This window comes from Coregonus lavaretus, assembly GCF_964263955.1.
Source record: "Coregonus lavaretus genome assembly, chromosome: 15".
Taxonomy (NCBI): Eukaryota; Metazoa; Chordata; class Actinopteri; order Salmoniformes; family Salmonidae; genus Coregonus; species Coregonus lavaretus.
In genome coordinates this window covers 12,415,225-12,443,096 of record NC_140002.1, presented here as the reverse complement: position 1 = coordinate 12,443,096, position 27,872 = coordinate 12,415,225, and the positions used below count along the sequence as shown (strand labels likewise).

General features: G+C 39.5%; 2 protein-coding genes across 2 annotated transcripts in view; one reads left to right on the top strand and one right to left on the bottom strand.

Annotated features, from left to right (window-relative positions):
* Positions 1–78: 78 nt before the first annotated feature.
* Positions 79–14,023, top strand: LOC311143028 (high affinity cGMP-specific 3',5'-cyclic phosphodiesterase 9A-like; the record flags this gene model as incomplete). The annotated part of the gene is made up of 19 exons (XM_084178825.1): positions 79–147; positions 1,036–1,106; positions 1,654–1,731; positions 2,105–2,148; positions 2,267–2,321; positions 2,616–2,686; positions 2,851–2,938; positions 3,623–3,704; positions 5,442–5,516; positions 5,737–5,823; positions 6,001–6,105; positions 6,185–6,267; positions 8,334–8,490; positions 9,322–9,435; positions 9,648–9,752; positions 10,372–10,500; positions 10,880–10,975; positions 11,646–11,723; positions 13,334–14,023. The coding sequence occupies 18 exons, from the start codon at positions 79–81 to the stop codon at positions 11,694–11,696; spliced, it is 1,560 nt and encodes a 519-aa protein (XP_084034951.1). The 3' UTR covers positions 11,697–11,723; positions 13,334–14,023.
* A 1,072-nt stretch (positions 14,024–15,095) lies between these two features.
* Positions 15,096–27,872, bottom strand: part of LOC311142619 (torsin-1A-interacting protein 2-like) — a gene marked incomplete at both ends in the record, with an annotated part of 35,629 nt that continues 22,852 nt past the window's right edge. Inside the window, one exon of the mRNA XM_084178280.1 lies at positions 15,096–15,692. Within this exon, the coding sequence (XP_084034406.1) occupies positions 15,096–15,692 (597 nt within the window). The remainder of the gene's footprint in view (positions 15,693–27,872) is intronic.

The following is a 27,872-nucleotide window of genomic DNA, read 5'->3' as shown; positions in this document are numbered from 1 at the left end:
GACAACTGTCATTTGTGCCTTTCCCAGTTCCCATTTAATTTTTTCATAGAGAGACGAGGAGCGAGGGACAAAGTCACTATGGGTACCAGCTCCTCATCATACGCACCCAAGACGGTCTACCTAGATGTGGATGGGAAAATGCAGAGGGTGAGTGAGACTAGAAATCTGTATATAATGATGAGATGCTCATGGTCCAAAATAAGCCCATATAAACGGATTGGGCTTATTTTTAACAGATTTTGGCAAGAGTGAAACCTCTCGCTTCGCCTCTTCCTCTCTGGTGAGACTGAGTGACAGAACTTATGATCCTGGTACACCAGCTGCCATTATCAGTTCATTACAGCTGATATAATGCAAATAATATCAACAACAATGGCATGCATGTTTTTAAGGCATTATATAACACTTTATAAGGAGGAGCTTTAAGTAGTGTAACTGAATCATAAGTATTGAAGGGATGCTTGAGGTATTTAAATTATATTAATTTGTAATTGTCATGACTGAGGATGGAAAGAAAGTTGAAGGAAAATGTGTTTTGGTTTTGACATTGATTGCCATAGCGGATTTTTAGATACAGCAAATTACATTGTAGTAAATGTGAAGTAGTTTGATGGATAGAACTTACAACTCAAACCACTTGAACTCTCTCTGCCTTACATGTGGCCACCTTGTGTTAATCTCCTGTGAGAGTATGGGGGCTCTGGTCAGGTCAAGAGGTGACGAGAAAAGACGGGTGATGTGTGTCCCAGGTGGTTGTGACACAAAGGCAGCCGTAACACCTAGAGTGAACATGCTCTGTCTCTCATCATTATTGATATTCATTCTATTGGTTTCAGTTTACAACACCATAAGGAGTTTACGGTTATAAAGAAAATCATTACTTGAGGAGTATTATTTATCTTCAGTATCCCTGAAATACTTTGTATGTGCAAATACAGTACCAAGACAGTATTAAGTATGAAGATAGACAGTTTGATCTACATCAGTACTATTTGTATCGATATTTGTATTTAATGTTTTTGCCAATGTTTTTAGGTGATTTTCAGTCGATACTGCAGCCCCTGTGACATCCGAGAACTGCTGTGTTCTTCCTCTAACATAGCCAGGTCAGTGGCACCTCACTGCCCTCTTTCACTCGCATACATACAGATGTAGGATCTTAATTTGAGCCAGTTTGCTACAGCAGGAAAATAATCCTGCAGAAACAGAAAATGTGGATTATAATTAATGGACATTTTTGTAGGGGTTGATATATTTTTCGTAAGGGGAAATCAAGTCTGAAATTTCAAAGTGGAAATTACAAACTGCAGAAGCCTTTTAATCCACAAATACACTACAGGTTTTACATTTCCTGCATTGCAGGAAAGTTCTCCTGCAACAGGGTGGTCAAATTAAGATCCTACATCTGTACACCCTTATGTCCTGCACTTATCAACAACGTTAAATCAATATGCTAACTGCCTAACATTACTTATCATGCTAAAACTCTTGAGTTTGCATTATGGATCTCCTTGCCTTTGAAACTTGCATTGTCTGTCCTCATAGTTTAAAGTGTTCTTTTATTTACCATTTCTCTTTTCCCCACTTAACATGATGCAGCCTACAATACTTTGATGTATTTAATACTTTGTGTAATACTTTGATTTTCCTCAGAAATACAGCTATAATGCTGATGGACTCAGAGGGAGCGTTGGTCTCCATCGATCCCACAATGCCTACCAACACCCCAAAGTAATGACACGTGTTTTTGGAAACACTTTATTTTTTACAGTCCACTGTTTGCCCTGGTATTTATTCAGACAATACATTGTGAATAGGTAATGACCTTATATTAGTCATTGGTTTGGTGTAGACATACGTAGCAGAAAGTTTACATTATTAGCATATAATCTCCTATAAAAAAAAAAATAAAAAATAAAAATGTAAACAACAACAAAAAAATCTGCTGGAACAATACTGTAAGATAATATTGTGACTCTATGTAGGTAAACGTTTTTCCAGATGGTTCAAGCTAAATCACTTAAATTGGAGGGTGGGATACTAGCTGCAATTACAGTGTTTACTGAAATCTGCCATCTGTTGTTGTTGTTTTCTCTCATCGCAGCTCCCTGTACAAAGTAATGCCTCAGTCGACTGGTCAGCTGGGAGGTACGCTACAACTCGAAGCATTTGCGAATTCTATCATTTCCAGTCACATACAGTAATGGTAAATAGATAATACAGAAGCAAATTCAGAACCACAGAAACATATTTTTCCTCCTTTCAGACAAAGAAGACATGTTCCAGAATGTTTTGTCTCAGGTGGCAGAGCAATTTAGCAGGTGATATAGAAGTATTACATTTTTTATATTTTAGTCATTTAGCAGATACTCTTATCCAGAGTGTATTGTTTAGTATAGTTTATCTGCTCAAGTTTGAAAAGAAAATATCTGTGGCCATCGCACCAATGTCTGGTTTTGTCTCTCTTTTCATTGATCTGTTCAGTCTAATGTGTTGATTTTATTGATTTTATTTGTAAGAAAATAAGTATAAAACATAGGTGTCAACTGTTGCCTAGGCTCACACAGATTTCTGCTCAAGTAAAGGAGTTATGTTTTCCTCCATTTCTGTTTCAGGGCTTTTAGAATCAATGAGTTGAAGACAGAGGTGACCAATAGGCTCGCCATGTTGGAGAAGAGAGTGGAGTGTGAGTGATGCCGTTACTGTATTAACGTTGGCACCACTGGCTTTAGTTTGTGGGAATATTCACACATACACAGTATATGCAATATAAAAATAGAATATATAAAAATAATATATAGTTTTTGTTGTGAAATATTTAATACTGTATACAATGACTCTCTGTTGCAGTAGAAGGGCTTAAAATGGTGGAGATTGAGAAGTGCAAGAACGACCTGAGGAAATTACGGGATGAGATGAACTCAAAGGGAGGAGGAAGGTCAGACAACTGCAAATAAACCAAATTAACATATCAGATAGTAGCAGTAATAATAATCATAATAATGAATTAAACAGAATCCAGAGGAATATGTTTACATTTACAACATTGAAGTTTAAAAGGTCAATGTTGGTATGGTCAATGTTGAAAATATTATATAGAAGACGCTCTTAAATCCATGATGATTGATTCAAAGGGCCTTTTAAGGGCCCAAAGTAACATATTGTTCAGTAAATTTCCCTTAAAGGGGCTATCTGCAATTGCTACATCCATTTTTGGATTGTTAAATTAATTATATCCATTGATTCTTGAAGAATATAACTTATAAATGCCTCATGAGCTAAGTTCAACTGCCGTACCCCTTCAGAACCCAAAATATAAGCATGTTTTACAATTTTTTTTGTAAACAATGTAATTGTAAACAAACACTGTATAGCCTCAAAACATGGTTAAAACTATAATGGTTTAACTGCAGGTTGTCTCATTAATACTGTATGTGTGGTCTATTATGATTAAAATCATGTAAAATAAGAGCCTCTTAAAATGTACTAAGCCATATGTTGCCCTTAAATCAGTGTTGATTGAAGGCCCATTACATGAAAGACCCTTGAATATGTTCTTATATATACTTAACCTAAAGGCTACAGCTCTTCTGTTTTCCCCAATGTTGCTTCTTATTATTAGAGTGACTTGTGGCTGCAAATATAGCTTCACAGGGGACGGCAAGAAACTGTCCCCAAGACGAGATGTCCCAAATTACCCAAAGGTAAACAGTTAAAGCTGTGTTGGAAAAACTTGTCAATAATCAACTGACTGGCTTTCTTGATGTCTATAGTATTCTCTCTGGTATGCAATCTGGTTTCCATTCAGGTTATGGATGTGTCACTGCAGCCTCAAAGGTCCTAAATGATGTCACCATTGCCCTTGATTCTAAGCAATGTTGTGCTGCTATTTTTATTGACTTGGCCAAAGCTTTTGATACAGACGATTCCATTCTTGTGGGCCGGCTAAGGAGTGTTGGTGTCTTTAAGGGGTCTTTGGCCTGGTTTGCTAACTACCTCTCTCAAAGAGTGCAGTGTATAAAGTCTTAACATCTGCTGTCTCAGCTACTGCCTGTCACCAAGGGAGTACCCCAAGGCTCGGTCCTAGGCCCCACGTTCTTCTCAATTCACATCAACAACATAGCTCAGGCAGTAGGAAGCTCTCTCATCCATTTATATGCAGATGATACAGTCTTATACTCAGCTGGCCCCTCCCCAGATTTTCTGTTAAACGCTCTACAACAAAGCTTTCTTAGTGTCCAACAAGCTTTCTCTGCCCTTAACCTTGTTCTGAACACCTCCAAAACAAAGGTCATGTGGTTTGGTAAGAAGAATGCCCCTCTCCCCACCGGAGTTAATACTACCGCTGAGGGTTTAGAGCTTGAGGTAGTCACCTCATACAAGTACTTGGGAGTATGGCTAGACGGTACACTGTCCTTTTCTCAGCACATATCAAAGCTGCAGGCTAAGGTTGAATCTAGACTTGGTTTCCTCTATCGTAATCGCTCCTTTTTCACCCCAGCTGCCAAACTAACCCTGATTCAGATGACCATCCTACCCATGCTAGATTACGGAGACATAATTTATAGATCGGCAGGTAAGGGTATTCTTGAGCGGCTAGATGTTCTTTACCATTCGGCCATCAGATTTGCCACCAATGCTCCTTATAGGACACATCACTGCACTCTATACTCCTCTGTAAACTGGTCATCTCTGTATAACCGTCGCAAGACCCACTGGTTGATGCTTATTTATAAAACCCTCTTAGGCCTCACTCCCCCCTATCTGAGATACCTACAGCAGCCCTCATCCTCCACATACAACACCCGTTCTGCCAGTCACCTTCTGTTAAAGGTCCCCAAAGCACACACATCTCTGGGTCGCTCCTCTTTTCAGTTCGCTGCAGCTAGCGACTGGAATGAGCTGCAAAAAACACTCAAACTGGACCGTTTAATCTCCATCTCTTAATTCAAAGATTCAATCATGGACACTCTTACTGACAGTTGAGGCTGCTTCACGTGATGTATTGTTGTCTCTACCTTCTTGCCTTTGTGCTGTTGTCTGTTCCCAATAATGTTTGTACCATGTTTTGTGCTGCTACCATGTTGTGCTGCTGCCATGTTGTTGTCATGTGGTGTTGCTACCATGCTGTGTTGTCATGTGTTGCTGCCATGCTATGTTGTTGTCTTAGGTCTGTCTTTATGTAGTGTTGTGGTGTCTCTCTTGTCGTGATGTGTGTTTTGTCTTATATTTTTATTTTTAATCCCAGCCCCTGTCCCCACAGGAGGCAATTTGGCTTTTGGTAGGCCGTCATTATAAATAAGAATTTGTTCTTAACTGACTTGCCTAGTTAAATAAAGGTTAAATAAATAAATTAAATAAAAAATAAAGCATAATAACCAGTACACCTTTTGTTGATGCTGAACAAATGACTTCCATTACTCTTTGCTCTACGTCTACAGTATACTCTATCCCAGGAGACCATAGAAGCTCTCAAGAAACCTACATTTGACGTTTGGCATTGGGAGCACAATGAGGTTGGGGATATTTCATGTAGCCTAATTTGGGCAAATACGCATTGCATGAATGAATGAAAGAAAAATGTATTTTTATCTGACAAATGATTATTTTTGCTCTGATACTTTTTCCAAGGCAATCTATAAAGATAGCTAATCGCGGTCTTAGTCACAATTGCTATGTGTAGCGTTAAACATATTCTGATAGTACTAATTACTGTATTGTGTTTCCAATGTGTAGATGTTAAGCTGTCTGGAGTACATGTATCATGATCTGGGCCTGGTGAAGGAGTTCAATATGAACCCCATCACACTGAAACGATGGCTGGTGAGTGAGAGCCACACGTGGAAACCCCTATCTTTACCCAAGTAATCATTAGCCTCAATTTCCATTCTTTATCTCATGAAAGAAAAAATATGCACTTATGAGCTGACTCAAAATGTGCACACTATTAAAATGGGCTTGATTTCTTGTTTGTATGATGTTTGTTGCTTTGTGTTTCAGCTGGGAATCCAGGAGAATTACCGCAACAACCCGTTCCATAACTTCCGCCACTGCTTCTGTGTCAGTCAGATGATGTATGGAATGATTCACCTGTGCAACCTACAAGTGAGAACACACCTCAGATAGTGTGTGGGTGGTTGTGTGGGTGGGTATGTGGCACACTGACTCTAGCTGTGTTTCTCAGGAGAGGCTCACCATGACTGACATGTGCGTCCTCATGACAGCTGCCGTGTGTCACGACCTAGATCACCCAGGCTACAACAACACGTAGGTCACATTACATATACCTTTTTTTAAATATATACAGTGCCTTAAAGTATTCACACCCCTTGACTTATTCCACATTGTGTTGTGTTACATCCTGAATTCAAAATGGATTAAATGGGATTTTTTTCTCACCCATCTAAACACAATAACCCATGATGACAAAGTGAAAACATGTTTTTAGACATTTTTGCAAATGTATTAAAAATGAAATACAGAAATATCTCATTTACATAAGTATTCACACCCCTGAGTCAATACATGTTAGAATCACCTTAGGCAGTGATTAAAGCTGTGAGTCTTTGTGGGTACGTCTCTAAGAGCTTTGCACACCTGGATTGTACAATATTTGCACATTTATTATTTGAGAAATTCTTCAAGCTCTGTCAAGTTGATTGTTGATCATTGCTAGACAGCCACTTTCAATGTCTTGCCATATATTTTCAAGCTGATTTAAGTCAAAACTGTAACTAGGCCACTCAGGAACTTTCAATGTTTTCTTGGTAAGCAACTCCAGTGTATATTTTGCCTTGTGTTTTAGAATATTGTCCTGCTGAAAGGTGAATTTGTCTCCCAGGGTCTGTTGGAAAGCAGTCTGAACCAGGTTTTCCTCTAGGATTTTGGCTGTGCTTAACTCTATTACGTTTCTTTTTATCCTAAAAAACTCCCTAGTCCTTGCCGATGATAAGCATACCCATAACATGATGCAGACACCAGCATGCTTGAAAATATAAAGAGTAGTAGTAAAAAATAAAATAAAAAATAGTAGTCAGTGATGTGTTGTGTTGGTTTTGCCCCAAACATAACGCTTTGTATTCAGGACATACATCTCATTTATTAGCCAATTTTTTTGCAGTTTTACTTTAGTGCCTCATTGCAAACAGGATACATGTTTTGGAATATTTTTATCTGTTCATGCTTCCTTCTTTTCACTCTGTCATTTAGGTTAGTGTTGTGGAGTAACTACAATGTTTTGTTGATCCATCCTCAATTTTCTCCTATCACAGCCATTAAACTCTGTTTTAAAGTCACCATTGGCAAAATATACACTGGAGTTGCTTACCAAGACAACATTGAATGTTCCTGAGTGGCCTAGTATCCAGTTATGACTTAAATCGGCTTGAAAATATATGGCAAGACTTCAAAATGACTGTCTAGCAATGATCAACAACCAACTTCACAGAGCTTGAAGAATTCTAAAAAATAATAATGTGCAAATATTGTACAATCCAGGTGTGCAAAGCTCTTAGAGACTTAACCACAAAGAATACTTTGCTAATGTTAAGCAAATGTTTACTCCTGGACTTATTTAGGCTTGCCATAACAAAGGGGTTGAATACTTATTGACTCAAGGCATTTCAGCTTTTCATTTTTAATTAATTTGTAAAAAGGTCAAAATGTCTATTCCACTTTAACATTATGGGGTATTGTGTGTAGGCCAGTGACACAAAATCTCAATTTAATCCATTTTAAATTCCAGCTGTAACACGACAAAATGTGGGAAAAAGTCAAGGGGTGTGAGTGGGCCCCGTGTAGCTCAGTTGGTAGAGCATGGCGCTTGCAACGCCAGGGTTGTGGGTTCGTTTCCCACGGGGGGCCAGTATGAAAATGTATGCACTCACTAACTGTAAGTCGCTCTGGATAAGAGCGTCTGCTAAATGACTAACATGTAAAATGTAAATGTAAATACTTTCTGAAGGTACTGTATATATATTGACAGTAGCAGCACCAGCCATGCTTGCAGTAGCTGTTGATTTAGAAGGCTCTTGTTGCTATAGTAGTGGTGTCAGCGTTGGGGTGTACATTTCTTTTCAAATCAGTCAATTCAGGAAATAAACTGAATTTCTATTTTATTTATTTAAAAACATTCTCATGGAGAATTGGAATTAGAATTGAAATGTCAGTTTACTTCCTGAGCTGACTGAATTTAAATGGAACCCTAGTTGTTCTATAGTAGTGAATAGCTGTGGTTGTAGCATCCTCCATACAGTAGCCTATATGACCATAGCTATCATATAGATATATGAACACATACAGTACTCCTGTGCTAATGCTATGTCCTGTGGCAGGTACCAGATAAACGCTCACACAGAGCTGGCGGTGCGCTACAACGACATCTCGCCCCTGGAGAACCACCACTGTGCCGTGGCCTTCCAGATCATCTCCATGCCAGAGTGTAACATCTTCGCCAACATAGAAACGGAGGCCTTCAAACACCTCAGACAGGTGAGGCACCAGGTTTCTCACAGCAAGGGCCTCACTGCAATATGAATAACAAAGCATTTGTGAAGTAGCATGTATTATAGTTTAGAAGCTAAAAATGGGGTTTAGTTACGTTAGGTTAAACATACAGTGAGTGTACAAAACATTAGGGACACCTTCCTAATATTGAGTTGTACCCCCTTTTGCCCTCAGAACAGCCTCAATTCATCGGGGCATGGACTGTACAAGTTGTCCAAAGTGTTCCACAGGGATGCTGGCCCATGTTGACTCCAATGCTTCCCACAGTTGTGTCATGTTGGCTGGATGTCTTTTGGGTGGTGGATCATTCTTGATACACACGGGAAACTGTTGAGCATGAAATACCCAGCAGCGTTGCAGTTCTTGACACACTCAAACTGGTGCGCCTGGCACCTACTACCATACCCCGTTCAAAGGCACTTAAATATTTTGTCTTGCCATTCACCCTCTGAATGGCACACATACACAATCCATACATACACAAGTCTCAAGGCTTAAAAATCCTTCCTTAACCTGTCTCCTCCCCTTCATCTACACTGAAGTGGATTTAACAAGTGACTTCAATATGGGATCATAGCTTTCACCTGGATTCACCTGGTCAGTCTATGTCATGGAAATAGCAGGTGTTCCTAATGTTTTGTACACTCAGTGTATAGCCTACCATGAATAGAAACCAACGTTATTGTAAAATGAATGGTATTACACATCACCACCTAAACATAGGGATAGTTTCGCACAGAGGATGGCTTTTGGTCGTGATTTTGGTCAGGATTGGTTTCTAGTATAGTATAATGATATTATTTGCGACCTTGGCAGGCTATCATCACTCTCATCTTAGCCACAGACATGGCCAGACACGGTGAGATACTGGACTCCTTCAAGCAGAACGTGGACAACTTTGACTTCACCAACGACGAGCATGTGAAATGTGTATGTATGCATTTACGTATATCCTCAAGTCAGGGTGGTCATGGTTGATATACAGTATGTGTCAAATGTATTGCAGAGACTTTGGCGGAAGCCCAAACCCGGGTCTAGCAATGGACAACCCAGCACCTTAGCCTTAATGCCAAGACCTCTTGACAAGGTTGTTAGGTGTTACATCCATTATGTTTGAGGATTGTTGTTGCGTCTCTGTGCAGCTAAAGCTGGTGCTGATCAAGTGCTGTGACATCTCCAACGAGGTGAGACCCACGGAGGTGGCCGAGCCCTGGTTAGACTGCCTGCTGGAGGAATACTTTATGCAGGTGAGTTACTGCTCTTTTGAAAATTATTGTCAATTAACTCACCATTATTTTAAATAATAACAGTAATTGTGAAGAAAAAGTATAGTCTTGACTAATCTGGGACACACAGAACAAAAATCATGCAAATTAAGTTCTGGGGGGAGACATGTTAGAAAACACTCTTACAAGACTAGCAAAGTCTCCACCCCTCCAAATGAAAACTCTCAGCCAGTTTCGGGCAAGTCTATGGGCCAAATGTACCTTCCCCTTCCGGAATTCAAAGATGCAGAGCCTATGAAATTTAGATTTGTCCAAATGATCAGTGACGAAACATCAGTGTACCAGAACAAAGTTCTCATTAGTCATTGCATCCTGTCGACAGATGCTACTACCATTTATGGTACGTGCATCTGTCCACGAGAGATGTCCACGAGTCTTGAACAACCTTCAATGTTGCAAGGAAGTATTTTCACCTTAAAAATATTTAAATTTCTTATCTCATGAAATCACACAAATCCTTGGTTTAAGGCAAACTATATATGCTTTTGCCAATGTGTGTGGGGAGGTTTGCCCCTTTCTTTCCAATGAGGAAAGAAGCAAATGTTCTGTATAGGCTTTCATTATCTGTTTTTGTGTTCAGAGTGACAGAGAGAAATCTGAGGGTCTCCCAGTAGCTCCGTTCATGGATCGGGACAAAGTGACCAAACCCACCGCTCAGATCGGCTTCATCAAATTTGTCCTCATTCCAATGTTTGAGACTGTTATGAAGGTGTGTTTCTTCTTCCGAGTGCGCCTGTGACTGGGTTAGATCCAGAGATGGGATTCAACAACCCAAAATGTCTGCCAACAAAAATGTATGCTATAACACTGTGGGACGGTTTCCTGGACACCGATTAAGCCTAGTCCTGGACTAAAAACAAGTGCAATGGAGAATCTCCATTGAAAATGCTTTTTAGTCCGGGACTAGGCTTAATCGGTGTCTGGGAAACTGCACCTTAATCTATGGATGTAAATCAGTGGCAGCAGGTGACTTAAAAAATTAAGTAGGATAATGGATGAAAACTATTTTGGGACAAAAAGCTAATGGGATGACAATCTTTCATGTTCTGAGACACTCTTAAATGACTACATCTTAATGTGTGTCCTAGCTCTTCCCCCAGATTGAGGAGATTATGGTGCAGCCTTTGCGGGATTCTCGAGACCACTATGAAGAACTAAAACAGATTGACGATGCCATGACAGAGGTAAAACCCTTCTCCTCACACCTCGTTGACCACAAGAATTGAGGTCAATCTCATTTGCATTGTTTGTTAAAAATAAAAGGAAAAAACATGGAATACAATATGGCTGACTCATTATACAGACTCTTGAGAAAAAAAGCAATTGAGAACATTGGCATTTGTAGTTAAAATTGTGCGCTGAATTATTTTCCTGAATTGACTGAAGTTAAGCTGAATGTGTCATACCCATTGAAACTGGGGGCCCTTTTATGCATTTGTTTGCTGAAAATATAAAATATATGTTTCTTCAATGCATAATTAACTAAAAGATATCGAATTTGGCCATCAGTTCCCCTTTGAAAAAAGTGCATGACACCTCTGCCTCAGCTTTGCTTTCCTTGTATTGTGTGTAGATACAGTATGTCCTGTTACAAGGCACTACTACAGCAGGGTAGCACTGACAATAACTGGCTCAGGGGTGACGTTTCCCCTATGTGCAGATCTAGAATCAGCTTCCTCAGTCCTAACCTTAACACTAGTGGGGAAACTTTTAAACTGACCCAAGACCAGCGTCTAGGGGCAACTTCACCCTACACCCAATAACTGTGGCCTTGGACCTTATACTATCTACCAGCTTTATTACTCTATAAAATCCCTCCTTGTGTTAACATAAAGGTGTCTTTTGTTCTACGAGGCACAGAAGAAAAAAACTGAGAGCAAGTCATTAGGAGGAAAGAAGAAATAAACCTGCAAACTCTTTGGTACCTTATAAGTAAGTTTAAATGTTAGATAGATCTGACATGTGCCCTCCTCTTTCCCTCTCTGACCAAACTTTATCCCTCTAATGATGTAGTTTACATTTATCCCAATATGAACAGGATATTTAGAGGGGACCTGATCCTAAATAAGCACTTCTACTCTGAGACATGTGGCCCATATAGCATTAGTAGGCACTAGAATGGCTTCAATAGTGAGTGTCATGTCACATCTAGTGGTCATACCAGTGTTACCATACGATTTATTAGGCTTCAGATGAAATAAATTGATGAACTTCACAGGGTGGTGAAAGTGCACAGTGATCTTGATGCTCCTTTCCAATAAATATCGAGTGTCTTATTCTGGTGACATGATGATCGATGCTTGACTTCCGTTTGACAAATAAACATTCTCGCTCTTATCCATAATAATCTCGTCATGTAGACGCAGGTGCCAAGACCAGAGTAGGCACATTTGCAATTTAACGGAACAGTTTTTGTGACAAAACTATCGGTAGAGTTGCAAAATGCAATGGACATTTTTATTCAGTACATAAAAACGTAAGCGAAAAATAACATTCTGTGTCAATGGAAAGCCAAAACCCCTGCTCATGCAAACGTTGTGATTAGAAGGTCCTGTGTAGATTGTATTTTCAACCAGCAACTATCAGAAAATAATAGTGATATCTTTTTTTACAATGAGGAAACAGTGTTTCATCAGCTGTTGTACAATATGATACAAAACACAGGAAAATCTGAATTTTGACTGCACTGGTCCTTTACATCAACTCATATTACATAGCAGTATTGCCTATTTATCATATGATTTATATTGTTATGTCATTCTATAAAAGGTAAAGCTTTTATACTAACTTTTATACTAACTATTTTAGAAAAATAAAGCAGGCATATTGACATGGCTGTTATATTGTAAAGAAGTGTGTGTGTAATTATGTCATTGATTCCCCCCCCTCGTTTGAAACCTAGTTCTGTGTGACCTTTGATCTCCAACAGATGCATATTATGCAATCCTTCTCTCTTATCCTGTTCTCCTCATTTGACCCTTGACCTGATGTAGAAATCATCCAGGATCACAACTCTGGAGGCTGGGATCTGTTGTGTCCTAATCATGTACTTTCCTCCCCCTTGAATTGCATGTGTTGATATGTCAGCTGTGGCTGGTGTCATTTTAAATCGGAGGACAGGTTCATTGTAATGGCTATCATTCCATTCAAGCCATTACTATGAGCCATCCTCCCTTTACCTGCCTCCACTGTTAAATGTATTATCTGTATATTAATCTGCCTTTAAATAAGATCCCATTGATGGATGGATATGTAAATAACACCTCACATTACAATGTAGATCTTCTGATGTACTGTTAGAACGGTTGTAACACTTGTTGAAAGCCATAATGTGACAAGGCATAACATGAGACATAAATAGAATAAGTAATTTGACAATTTTTTGTGTCATGACACAGTGTTGATGTTAACTACCATGGCATTTTGTAGTAGGCGCTATGTTGTTAAATGATAGTGTTGACTGTCTTATGGCTGTGCACTTACACAATGACCCTCATTCCCAATTAACTGGTTATGCCCACCTCTTTGTTTTCTGGCTTTAGAGACCTCGGATGGTGTTTCCATTCCGAGGGGGAAGCAAGGCATCTGCCTGAGCAACCGTCTTGGCTTGGTTTTGGCCATAGAAAAGGAGACTCCTCCCCTAATACCACAACTTCCTATAGTTATGTCCACTACTTCCTGTGTCCAGCCTAGGCAAGTAGGGTGAAGAAAAATATGAATTAACCAATCAGCACCTTCCTTCTCTCCTTAGCCCCACCCAACATAAAGCGAGAAGAGGAGAGAAGACGACAATGATATTATATTGTTTGGCCTTAGGGATGGCCACACTGGTGCTGGTTTTGTTTCTTCCTCTTCTTTTTTCACCAGCTTTTCTTTTGGTAGAGAAGGATGAAACATTTAGGGACAAATATAAAGAGATTGTATCTTCTAAATTAATATGTGAGGTAGGTTAAATAATAGTATTATAATATGGATTGTATTTACATAGGGCTTTTCATTGTATAGGGGTAACGTACTGTACCTCAGCCACCTTATTGGCATTTTAAAGCAAAGACAGAGTTGGAGATTAGGGATATATAGCAGGTCTGCAGTATTTGAACTTAGCCAGTTTTGTAGAAATCACTACATGATTTACAGTGAAAGGACAAATACATTTCTACCAGTGTATATTTTGACACGTGCGTGTATGACTTTGCATATCAAATAAAATAGCAATACTTATTGGCCGATCATCTCCTAGATGTATGTCTTTATTTTAATGTTACTTTTAGATACACTTGCATCTCCTGAGAAACTTTCAGTGACACTGAAGGTGGAGAGGTCAGTGTGAGACAGCTATTACACTACATTGTATTTCTCCACCTGCTGGTTATTTGGTACACCTTTTCCTTTCTGAGGCCCAATGACACTTTTTTGTCACACTAGTTATACACTTTAGAAGAAGTCATCCATCATCATTATCAACCTGGTCTCATACATACTGTACACACAAACACCCAGAAGCACCAGCCAGCCATAACACATTCACAATGCGGAGTGATATAACATCACAACTTTCTATATCAGGGAACAGCAACTAGATTTAGCCGCAGGACACATTTTTTTTTTGAGAGAGATGTTCAGGGAGCCAGAACATAATTACAAATAATTTGTAGACTGCAAATTGACAGCAAGAAGGCCAAACAGATATAATATTTGACTAAAACATTATCATTTCAAACCTTGCTTACATTTTGTATACGATCACATAAATCCAATCAAAATCAAATGAAATGTTTTTTTGTCACATGCTTCGTAAACAACAGGTGTAGACTAACAATGCAGAAGGAAAGAAAAATAGAGAAATTATATTTAAAACATAACACTAAATAGTCAAAGTTATAATAATATACAATGAGTAACGATAACTTGGCAGTGAGTAATGATAACTTTGCTATACACTGTAGTGTTTTCACGATACCAACATTTTACTAACGATACAATACCAGGCCAGAGAAATAATAGAAAAGTAAGAACACGTAATAATAATAATAATAATATACAATGAGTAACGATAACTTGGCTATGAGTAATGGTAACTTCGCTATACACACACTATATCGCTCTATTATGCGTCAGAATACTTGGTAACAGATTTCCAAAATTAAAATGACTGGTAGTTGATTTGCTGGTGTTTTTAGTCTTTTATGTCCAAAAATTAATTATTGTTCTTTTTTTTAACCCTTTATTTATTAAAAAAATGTCTCAGAAAACTTGGGGTGCCAAATAAAATCACCCACGGGCTGCCAGTTGGGGAACCCTGCTCTATATGATGATAATAATTGCACTACTATGAAGAATCTGTGAAAAAGATTTCAGGTTGTTTTGTGGTTCTATCCTCAACTCTAGTGCCACCGGCAGGACAAGGTGGGAGATGCGGCTCCATAGTCCACTGAACTTGTCCAGGTCTAACATGTTGTAGGCAGCTGGGTAGTTGGAGTCGAGGAACCTCTTCTGGAGGTAGTCTTTCACCATTTCCTCCACATCGATCAGACTGGCTGGCAGCTTTTCCTTCTCCTCTAGAAGCACGGTGAAAATGAGCAATGCTTTCTTGTAGGAGGCGTTCTCGGGGTCGCAGTAGCGGTAGAAGATCAGTGTGGAGCCTGGGGGCAGATCATCGAAATGGTGGATGACGGCCACAGGCTGGTCCCACTCAAAGGCTTTTTGCAGCTGGCCGTCGATGTCCCGCTTGACTCTGTCGCCGTCCTGGTCGGCCTTGCTGACCTCGTCGATGTGGAAGACAGAGCCATTGAGGGAGGAGGAGAAGGCGGAGGCCAGGCGCTGGGCCTGGCAGTGCAGTGTCCTCTTCGCCCTACTGCCCGCTGTCAGCATCAAGGTGACCGGCTCTGAGGGCTGGGTCGTCTGGAGGTGCCTCCCCAGGTGGATCGTACTCCTCAGAGCACTGGCTGGGGAACACCTTCGTCACTCTCTCTATCTCCCTGAGGAAGGTGTATCGCTGTCCCTCAGGGTTGAACAACCTCACTGCCAGGAAGGCCAGCAGAAGCCCCAGCAACCCAGCAAGGATCAACGCTCGCACATTATCTATGGAAAAAGCAGAAACGGGTAGATAAGGCTACTCTATTTGACAATCATTCCGTACACCTAAAGCTGAGTTCACAGAGACCATCTGAGAAAATCTAGATTAATCTCAACTAGCTGGTTTAGATTTTGTAACACTGGAATCTGTTCACATAGAAAATCAGACAAAATCCGAGACTGATCAATCCACATGTTCAATCTTTCTAAACTGAGAAATCTCAGTTTTAGAACTTTGAAACTGGATTTTGTCAGATTTTCTCTGTTTTTTTGCCCTTTCTCAGATGGTCTTTGTGAAAATAAAGTAATTCCTTTTTCACCACAGCAACCACCCAAGCCATAGACTGTTCTCTCTGCTTCCACACAGCAAGCGGTGCATCAAATCTGACACCAACAGGCTCCTGAACATCTTCTATCCCCAAGCCATAAGCTAACTAAATAGCTTACAAAATGGCTACACGGAGTGAGTTTAACCTAATTTTGCACTGTCTCTATGCACACTCACAGGGCCCTACACAGTTACGCACACTGACACTCCAACACACATACAATCACTCACTCCATCGTTTGCTCACACACACATAATATGCACATACATATATACTGACTCTACACACACGCACACCCACTCACATACAATCATCATATACGCTGCCGCTACTCTGTTTATCATATATCCTGATGCCTAATCACCTTACCCCTATACATACACTATATACACAAAAGTATGTGGACACCCCTTCAGATTCGTCTATTTATTTTTTATTTTTTTTTATTTCACCTTTATTTAACCAGGTAAACCAGTTGAGAACAGGTTCTCATTTACAACTGTGACCTGGCCAAGACAAAGCAAAGTAGTGCAACAAAAAACAACACAGAGTTACATATGGGGTAAAAAAAACATAAAGTCAGAGATACAACAGAAAATATATATACAGTGTGTGCAAATGTAGCAAGTTATGGAGGTAAGGCAATAAATAGGCTATAGTGCAGAATAATTACAATAGTTTCAGCCACACGCGTTGCTGACAGGTGTATAAAATCGAGCACACAGCCATGCAATCTCCATAAACAAAAAAAGGGCAGTAGAATGGCCTTACTGAAGAGCTCAGTGACTTTCAACGTGGCACAGTCATAGGATGCCACCTTTCGTCAAATTTCTGCCCTGCTAGAGCTGCCAATGTCAACTGTAAGTGCTGTTATTGTGAAGTGGAAACGTCTAGTAGCAACAACGGCTCAGCCGTGAAGTAGTAAGCCACACAAAGTCACAGAACGGGACCGCAGAGTGCTAAAGCGCGTAAGAATTGTCTGTCCTTGATTGCAACACTCACTACCGAGTTCCAAACTGCCTCTGGAAGCGATCTCAGCACAAGAACTGTTCGTCGGGAGCTTCATGAAATGGGCTTCCATGGCCGAGCAGCCGCACACAAGCCTAAGATCACCATGCGCAATGCCAGTGTCGGCTGAAGTGGTGTAAAGCTTGCCGCCATTGGACTCTGGAGCAGTGGAAACACGTTCTCTGGAGTAATGAATCATGCTTCACCATCTGGCAGTCCAACGGACAAATCTGGGTTTGGCGGATGCCAGGAAAACGCTACCTGCCCGAATGCATAGTTTGGTAGAGAATAAATAATGGTCTGGGGCTGTTTTTCATGGTTCGGGCTAGGCCTCTTAGTTCCAGTGAAGGGAAATCTTAACGCTACAGCATACAATCACATTCTAGACGATTCTGTGCTTCCAACTTTGTGGCAACAGTTTGGGGAAGGCTCTGTCCTGTTTCAGCATGACAATGCCCCCGTGCACAAAATGAGGTCCATACAGAAATGGTTTGTCGAGATAGGTGTGGAAGAACTTGATTGGCCTGCACAGAGCCCTGACTTCAACCCCATCGAACACCTTTGGGATGAAAATTGGAACGCCGACTGTGGGCCTAATCGCTTCCATTCAGGCCTAATCGCCCAACATCAGTGCCCGACCTCACTAATGCTCTTGTGGCTGAGTGGAAGCAAGTCCCCGCAGCAATCTAGTGGAAAGCCTTCCCAGAAGAGTAGAGGCTGATATAGCAGCAAAGGGGGACCAACTCCATATTAATATCCATGATTTTGGAATGAGATGTTCGAAGAGCAGGTGTCCACATACTTTTGGTCATGTAGTGTATCTACCTCTATCGATCCAGTATCCCTGCACTTTGTAAATATGGTACTGGAACTGACCCTGTATATAGTATGCTTACTTACTTTACCGTGTTCTTATTTTTATATCTTGTGTGTTTTTGTTCTACCTTGTTACTTTTAGTATTACATTGTTATTGATCACTGCATTGTTGGGGTGAGAGCTTGCAAGAAAGGTATTTCACTGTACTTGTGCATGTGACATTAAAACTTGAACTGTACTGTGGAAATTTGCACTGCACATTTTATGAATGGATAACCCATGTTATCGTACTCATTTTTTGTTTCCAATTTATGTAATCCATGTAATCTACCTCTAACTAAAGCTTATTTTTTTGTGACCAATTTTTTATTATTAGATTTTCAGTCAAGGGTACAGGTACAGTACATGATTATAGAATTGTATCTACAATGTCATTTATCATCAGCATAATCATCATTGTTTCCTTAATCATTCATTATAAAAGTTATACTAGTTTACTTTAATTGCATAAAGGCCTAAAGGTTGCAGAAAAACATGTTAAAGAATCCATAAGAAACCAAAGTAACTGCCTGGTAATAAGCTAAGAAGGAGTCTCCTGAGTGGCGCAGTGGTCTAAGGCACTGCATCGCAGTGCTAGCTGTGCCACTAGAGATCCTGGTTCGAATCCAGGCTCTGTCGTAGCCGGCCGTGACCGGGAGACCCATGGGGCGGCGCGCAATTGGCCCAGCGTCGTCCAGGGTAGGGGAGGGAATGGCCGGCAGGGATGTAGCTCAGTTGATAGAGCATGGCGTTTGCAACGCCAGGGTTGTGGGTTCGATTCCCACAGGGGGTATGAAAAAAATAATAATAATGTAAGTCGCTCTGGATAAGAGCGTCTGCTAAATGACGTAAATGTAATGTAAATGAGAAAAAAAGAGGAGGCCAGAGGTTTCAAATTGCTAAAAGCTATTCTGAGCCATATTCATCCTCTTGGGAATCCCTTTCGTTAGAGATTTCTCAACCTTCCTTCTATGGTTTTCATATTTCAATTTGGACTGTATTCCATAAGAGGCATATTATTTTGGCATTTAACTTTTGCCCATTTCCTCCCTGCTTGACAAGTGAGATGCCAAGCAGTCGCTTGGCTGAGCCATGATGGGGGTTTGGATGTCTCAACTCTCTGACTTGATTTACGACTCAAATGTCACTCAGTTCAGCATTACACATACGGAAAGTAAAACGTCTACAGTAAAATGTCCTCATAACTTTCTCTCTCCCCTTCTCTTTCACCTCTACCCTCAAAACTGAGTCTCAAAGAAGATTGAGGAAATTAAGTAACCTACTGTAAGCTCACAGACACAGTATCAGGTTACTTTCAGCAAAGCCCCCTGGATAACTCATCTGTTTGGCCAACAAAGCAGTGACAAATCACTCCCTCAATCACTCTGCTCACCTCCCCTGAAATACCACACTGCCTGAAATTAAGTGTATTTTAACTGCAATATAAATAACAGTTTTGTCAATTCAAAAAGCAACTCTCCAATGAGTTCAGAGAGTTTGAGTAGCCGTGTCTCCGTCACTCTCAGCCAAATATTGAAAGCCGAAGTGCAGATCAGGTGACACATTCTTGTTGTTCCCTTATTTGGGAATGGTGTTGCCCTAATGAAGTGTGCGTGTGTGTGTGTGTGCTTGTGTGTGCCCATTTGATGGGAAGTTTTGAAAGATTTCAGAAAGGTTATAGATAATATAACCAAATAAAATATTATTTGTCACATGCTTGGTAAACAACAGGTGTAGACTAACAGTGAAATGCTTACTTACGGGCCCTTCCCAACAATGCAGAGACAAAGATAATACCTTCATTGTAGAATAATCCGACAAATTGAGATATTTACCAATGTACTTACAAAGTTTGCAAGAGTATTGCATTTTAAACTCAACGAGGAAAATGTGATGCAATAAAAGTATAACAAAAATGAAAGACGAACAATCACTCTTCACATCTGCTTCGGTAGATAGCTGATGTGTGGTGAACGTTTGGAACCAAATAGTTGCTTTGCATCACCCAGGTGCCAAGACTAAATCAAAAATAGGTGGCAAAATTATCACTGGTCAGTTACCCCGATACAATAAATTGCTTTTAAAAAAAGACTGGTTTAATGAGAACACACTGGGAAAAAACGACCTCTTCCAATTCAAGGTTCTCGCTGCTAACCTAGCGAATCTGCAGTCTACTGCACTCAAGGCTTGCCTTGCCCCCATCAGAGGAGAGACCCAGAGAGCCCGTACCATGGAAAATGAATGCTGGGTAAAAAAATGCAATGAATACAACATGCTGACAAAAACACGCACAGATTCTACGATGCCGTCAAGTCCATCTACGACCTTCAAAGAAAAAACATAAACCCGGTGAGATCCGTAGATGGACCCACACTCTGATCCTAAAAAGATGGGCTGAGCGCTTCAGTACCCTTCTCAAAAAGAGCAATTCAACAGAGCACTCAACATGCTACCCAATGAGTTATAGATCTATCATTCTACTTAAAAGCAAGTCTAAGAAGCGGTAGATATGTTCTATGGGTGCTATTTCAATGTTTCCCGTTCATAAGTTTAGTTTTTCGTCTTTTACTTTCAGTTTTGTACACCAGCTTCAAAACAGCTGAAACAACAATATTGTTGGTTATGGAAAATATATTTTACAGCGGTTTAGATGGTATAGAATAATTATCTACACTATACTATCTTATTTTGTCACATAAACTGAAATTAGGCGAACTATTAGAGTTTTAGCAACCAGGAAATGGCGGAGCGATTTCTGCATAGTGCAACTTTAATTTGTAAAAGGAGGAAAAGACGGGTGCCGTGCCGCTCTCATGTTTAAACATGACATACCATACTCAATGGCAGCAATGTCATGTTCAAATCATCCTAAAATAACTGTATTAAGCTACACAATCAATTGTAGACACTTTGGATGATTTGGATATGAAATTGACATTAACTTGCATTGGTTTCTGGACAGAAATGCTAAACGTTAGCATTTGGAGATAGGGGCCAGGTAAACAAAACCAAAGCATGGATTGCCATCTTACCTTGTCCATAGACTGCTTACAGTTTAAGAAACCAATATGTCATTTTGTAATTTGGGTGATCTATGCCTTTAAAGCTACAATCATTAGTTGCTAAATCCATGCTTATAAATTGACTTATAAATTAATAATACCCCACTGGGCAAAGTTGTTTCCACGTCATTTCAACACCAGAAATCTATGTGATGATGTTGAATAGTCATCAAAGTAAGGGCATTTCGTATTTTTTTCACCCAACCTTTAACCTAAATCCAATGACCTGGTGAAATGTTTTGTAGATTTCATTTTGAATTCACTTTAGTTGACTACTCAACCAAATGTAAATCAAAACTAGACATTGAACTGATGTCTGTGCCCAGTGGGATATACCCATCAATTCTTGAAGAATATAAGTTAAATGCCTCATGAGCTTAGTTCAACTGGAAAATATAAGCTTGTTTTCCTCCAATGTTTGTAAACAATGTAAATGTAACCAAACACTGTTTAGCCTCAAAACATGGTGATCATTTTGCCATTTTGGTGCTGACACACTAACATATTGAGGGGCAGCAGACTATCAGAGTTCGAAGTTCTAGCTATGGAGGTTTTTGAAACTTTTGGACAGACTGAAAAACGCAGAGGTAATGTCACTTGCTGTGGACGAGTTAACGGACAATTCTGACATTGGACAGTTGTGCTTTTGTAGTGATGGGACTCTTTTTGGTCAACATCGGGAACCGAATTGCATATGTGGAAGAGACGTTAATTTGGCTCCCTGATTTGCATACTGTTACTATTACTTTTTGAGCTCCAGACATCGATCATCTGCAGATAAATTATAAAAACATTATTTGAAGATGGTAATTCCGTAATGCAGGAACAATATAGTGAGAAGAGAGCCTCATTCTGGTCCACACATTTTTTCAGTGCCTTCAATTTTGTCTTCATTTCTTTTTTTTTGCTGCCCATCTAATAATTTGGTCAAGTAAAAATGTATTTGAACTCACATTTCACGATCTGACATAATGGTAGGCAACGTTTTAGACTTTAATTTGAGATTGACAATTTGTTCATGGTTTTATATCAATTTCTAAGCATTACTGAATGAAGAGCCGTCTGGGAGATAAATGAACGGCTCTTTTAGGTGAACGAAGCCAAATGATCCGGTTTACAGAAAATACACAGAATGCCCATCACTACTTATTTGTGAGATTGTTTGATGATGTAGAGTGCTTTTGGGAGGACACTACTGGTGAGATATTTGTTTCCTTTTTCAATGAGAATGGACTGGATTTGGCGCGAGTTAACATACATGTCACAGATGGCGCTCCGTCTATGGCGGACAGGGTATAGCATCTGTCTTCCTGGCTATCGGCTCTCACAGCAGATGAGATCACTATACCAAAGATATAGACAACTGACAAGATACATGTCTCTCCGCCCTAACAATGGGAGTCGTCCACAAAGCGGCACGGCGGGCTGTCTATCTCCCGCCTATCCTTTCTTTGGATTGGTGGTTACATCTCATTATTGTAATCAGTTTTTAATATTTGATGAGGGTTGTTGAGGTCAACCGTCTGCATTCACAGCAAAGAGACGCTATTCTACTAGTCTCATGTCATGAATATGCATAGCCATCTCAAGACAACTCCGATATAAAGTGTATTTTCTCAAAGTTGCCGGGGTGTCACGTGTCCTACTTATATCAGTACACTCGTAACAACTTTAGTACTACGAAACTTCTATTCGATCAAATAAACCTCATGTAGTAGGGTGAGTGTTGGAAAAGTGGGACACTTTCTGAAAATGTGCTTTGCGGAACAGTTTACAGAATCATGCCATTGTCTTAACCCCCAACATGATACCATTCTAGATAGTGTAGTGTATTAAGATTATGACTTGGTTAATGTTTTCAAGTGGAACCTGAGGGGATGTATATTTAGGTTCAAAGAGAGACGTTTTTAGTGTGACGCCACATAGGACAGTAGAGGGAGCCATTTTGTAGTGACACCCCTGTTCATTGGAGACAGGTGATTGGACAGCAGAGGGAGCCACCCATATTTTTGCATACCTTATAAGTATAGGCTAGAGACAAAGGGGGTTAGAACAGACATATTATCTTTGGACACTGTTCTCCAGACACTGCAGGTGTCTGTAAACTTATGCTGAAATCTTGTGATATAAATAAAACGTATAATCAAAGTACAGCCTAAGCGGACTCTTTGTTTGACAGCAATAACTACCAGCATTGACTCGACACTACAATTGGCGACGAGGATGGGATCGGTCTGCATCTTTCCTGTGTTGCATTCATGAGCAGCGAGGTGACTCCCGCTCAAGCCGGCTTAAGGTGAGATTCCTCACAAATTTTGGGCGCTAGTTGGTTCGCTGGCTTATGGGTGTGTGCGCTGGGGAGATGTACCGTGTAAATTACTTGTGTGTGCTGATGTGGTTTTGTTGCTGTCGACTAAGGGTCTGTCATAAATATTCTAAATTTTGTTTGCTCTGGTAAACGGCGCAAATAGGGGGGAGTGGCTATAGAAATATGTGGCTTGAATAGGAATTGAAGAACAATCGATGGAAGTGAATAAGGCAGAGATACGTATACACATTAGGGCATTGCGAATCTGGAAAGACCTCTAAACGAGGCGATCTTAGGATGGGCCGAAAATCCTCTAACGCATTATGTGTTTTGGGGTCAGTCTGGGACTGGTTATAAATTCTATTGCAAGTTACTGCTCATCTTGTATCCGACGGGGTATATGTTTGGGGGAACCTCTCATAGAATATCCAGAACTCACGGCAGCATAAAGTTAGGGACAAAGGAAAAAGGAATTTAGGCGCAATGTAGGTTACAGTGCTACATGTTACATGCCACATGTTACATACATGCTAAGGCTAAATGCTAATGCTAATTATGCTGCATGCTACATGCTAACATGTGACCTTAGAGGGCCATTGCGATGGAATAAAGCCTCTTAAATTATGTTTGTGTGTGTAGAATTTAGGTTCTATGCTTTGTGAGCTCTGTTAAATGTTGTTTGACTATGAGGAGAAAACAGAGTTACAGCGGGACTGTTAACTTTCTGTTTGGGTTGGGGAGAGAGCTGAGGCGCTCCCTTCAACGGTGAAATCGTATTGGTGAATGTACTGCGCATGCGTGTGATTTTACGGCACTACATTACGACACGTGTGATTTTACGGCACTAGATTACGACACGTGTGATTTTACGGCACTACATTACGACACGTCTGATTTTACGGCACTACATTACGACACGTGTGATTTTACGGCACTACATTACGACACGTGTGATTTTACGGCACTAGATTACGACACGTCTGATTTTACGGCACTAGATTACGACACGTCTGATTTTACGGCACTAGATTACGACACGTCTGATTTTACGGCACTAGATTACGACACGTCTGATTTTACGGCACTACATTACGACACGTGTGATTTTACGGCACTACATTACGACACGTGTGATTTTACGGCACTACATTACGACACGTGGGATTTTACGACACTAGAGTGACGTAGGGGTAAATAAGTCAATCCTCTGATACACTGTGCTGTGGGGAGACACAGACACAGACGGAGGAACAAAGATTTAGACATTTAGAGTCTAATGATGTATTCTGGTTGTTACATCGGCTGTTGTTTAAAGATAAAACTGTTTTTTGTGACCTATTGAATTGATAAATGAGAGAGAGATGTTGACAATTAAAATTAAAATTATTAAGTAAATAAATAAAATTAAAATGTTATTGAGCTATTTATTCCTGAGTTAATTCTTAGAGCGAATGTGACTGGAGGAATATTGAATGGTTGAAGTGACTCAGTGATTGCATAAACTGCTAAATTCTTGTCTGTTTCTATGCTCTTTTGTCATATGAGAGGCGATAGGACGAGAGGAGAGAGAGAGAAAGAGAGGAGGTGCTGACGTGTACATCACGTGACAAGGGGTGACGCGACAGAGGATCGAGTCAAAATCAGGCTAGTGCTGTTCTGTTTACAAAATCTTCCCCTACAGGATATTTCATGTTATAATAATAATAATATAAATAATAATAATAATAATAATAATAATAATAATAATAATAATAATAATAATAATAATAAATAATAATAATAATAATAAATAATAATAATAATAATTATGTTATGACAATTTCGCAAAGACTTGGCAAAAGACTGATTGAATAAAAATTGCATTTTGGAGTTTCTGTGAATGAGTGGGTTTGATTAGAGTTCTGTTGGAAATCGACTACTGACATTATTCTGTAAAATTAAGATAATTGGATGCTTATTGAGCAATGGGATTTATGAGTACTGTAGTGTTGCTGGATTATAGATATTATACATACCACCTTCAATCAGGAGGGGTAAGATAGCCACTAATTGATAAATTAGTAAAATAGGAAATATAAATAAAAAAAAATATTTTTGATTATTCATAAATTTATTGAGTAATTGTTTAATTGGGGAAATTTTTTTAAATTAATTATTTTTGAATATTCATATTTGTATTGATTAATTTGTATTATTTGGATTTAAAAAAAATAAAAAAATAAAAAAATGTGGGGTTTATATTAAAAATTAAAGGGAGGAAGCCATAGGCTATATATTCTAAAATAATAAAAATAATGCACATTAAAGGAATATAAAAGAGTTGTTACAATGGGGAAAAAGTATATCAGGACTAAGAAGGTAATTACACCTGTTGATATAGTTGAAAATAGTAAACATTGCAATACCATTAACTAAAGGTTGTCTGGAAAAGGGAACAAAAGTTGGCCTGACATTGAACAACCATAGCTAGTAGAGGGAATCTTAACCCTGACGTCATCAACATGATGAAAGTGATTGAATAATAGAGAGGGGAGAAGCAGAAACGACCATAAAGATAAAAGAAAACTCCAGAAGGAAGAAAATGAGATGTCTGGAAGAGAAGAGTGAGGTTAAGGAAGATGGAACTTGAAGATGATGATCAGAGTGATTGAGAAGAGATCATGGGTGGATATGACTCTGTGATCAGAAGGAAGTTGGCAAGAGAGGAAAGAAGAAGGATACTAGAGATTTGATCTCTGATGGAAGTTGAAGGAAGAAGGATACAAGAGATTCGATTTCTGATGAAAGCAAAGATGAAGACAGCGATGGAGATTTGGAGATTAAAGGTGCTTCATATTCAAGAGGATTTTATCCAACAATGATTAGCAAAGAAGAAATAGAAAGAGATATAGACCGATGCGTATCATGCCTGGATAAAGCGAATAGTTTAGAAGAAGTAACACAACTGGAGGAACAACTCTAGAAGCTGAAGAAAAGTAAGAAGATGATGGAAGATGATATTTCGAGGACATAACTTAGAATATAACCTTTTGAAGAATACTGATATGTCAACAACAAGAAAGAGCAGGACCAAGAAACTCTCAGAAAACTCAATCAAATACAGTTGGAGAAGAAGAAAGAGAAGAAAAGCTTTGGTTATGAAGAATCAGGGTGAACCAAATCAATAATCACTGCTATAGCTTCAACTGAACAAGGTCAAATGCAATTGTACCAGCCACAACAAGTGGTATAAGTTGTTTCATATCCACTGCCAGTTTCTGGACAGACACAGAATTGGAGAGGAAGAGGACGAGAAGGCTTAGAAGGAGGAGGAAGGTTTCAGCTACACTTCCAGCAACTTTTAGAAGCGTGTTATAATTGTGGACAGGTTGGTTACTTTACCTGTGAGTGCAATGCGCCAGGAGGAAACAACAGAGGAAATTTCTGAGGAAGATAAAGGAGCAAGTGAAGATCACCTGTTCTCCAGGTAAACCCTTAAAGGAGCAAGGATTCTAGAGTGCCTAGAAGATCCGAAGGGGGGTGTCAGCTGATAGCACCAATTAGGGAAAAAATATCCAACAAGTGAAGTGAAAATAAAAAGGACTAGGAGAAGGAATAGAGGAAAAGCTTTTATCTGTGTTGAGCCTAAAGAGGTTAAACACCTCACTATGTAAAATTAACTAATTAGGATAGGGATTTGAGAAGGTAAAACAGTTGATTACTCTTAAGGAACCAATTGAGATCTGCTATAAAAATCAAAGAGAAATTAAAATACACATACTGATATTAGAACATATACCTATTGCATTGTTGGGAAGAGATGCATTGTGTAAATTGAACTGTACAATAAGATGTACACTAGACGGCTGTCTGGTAGAAGATTTTAAAAGAGTAGGGTTTTTGGGAATCATATCTGCTTGAAAAGATAATATCATAGGAAGGATGACAATCTATTAGACTGCCTATTAGGCAATCTGTCTGGAAAATAAAGTTAAAAGGGGTGACTGTTATTCTTGGTTACATTCCTACACCAAGAGGGGAAAGAGATTTCAAACTAGGCTAAAAGATGTTCGATCGTTTGCCAAGTCTGTGTGTAAAGAAGTCAGAAGCAGGTGGGGACTTCCCAATCACATATTCAAAAAATTGGTGGTAAAGGGATTTTGTGAATAAATCAGTGGAAAATGAGTTTTTAAAGGTTAGGAGGAAAAGTTAGAAAAAAGTTAGGAGAACTAGGGTTGAAGGAACTCTAAGACAGTAAGCTAAGTTTCAATGTTAGTAGGAAGAGGGAGTGAATGGAGAGAACTAGTGGTGATAGATGGAAATACAAGTAAGGAGTTAAAAGTCTTAGGGAGAATGGATGAAGTAGCAACAAGGACATCAACACTTCAGTCTATTATAACAACAGTGAGAAGCAATTTAACTCTTTCAACATTGATAGTTATTAAAGCCATAAATATATCGCAT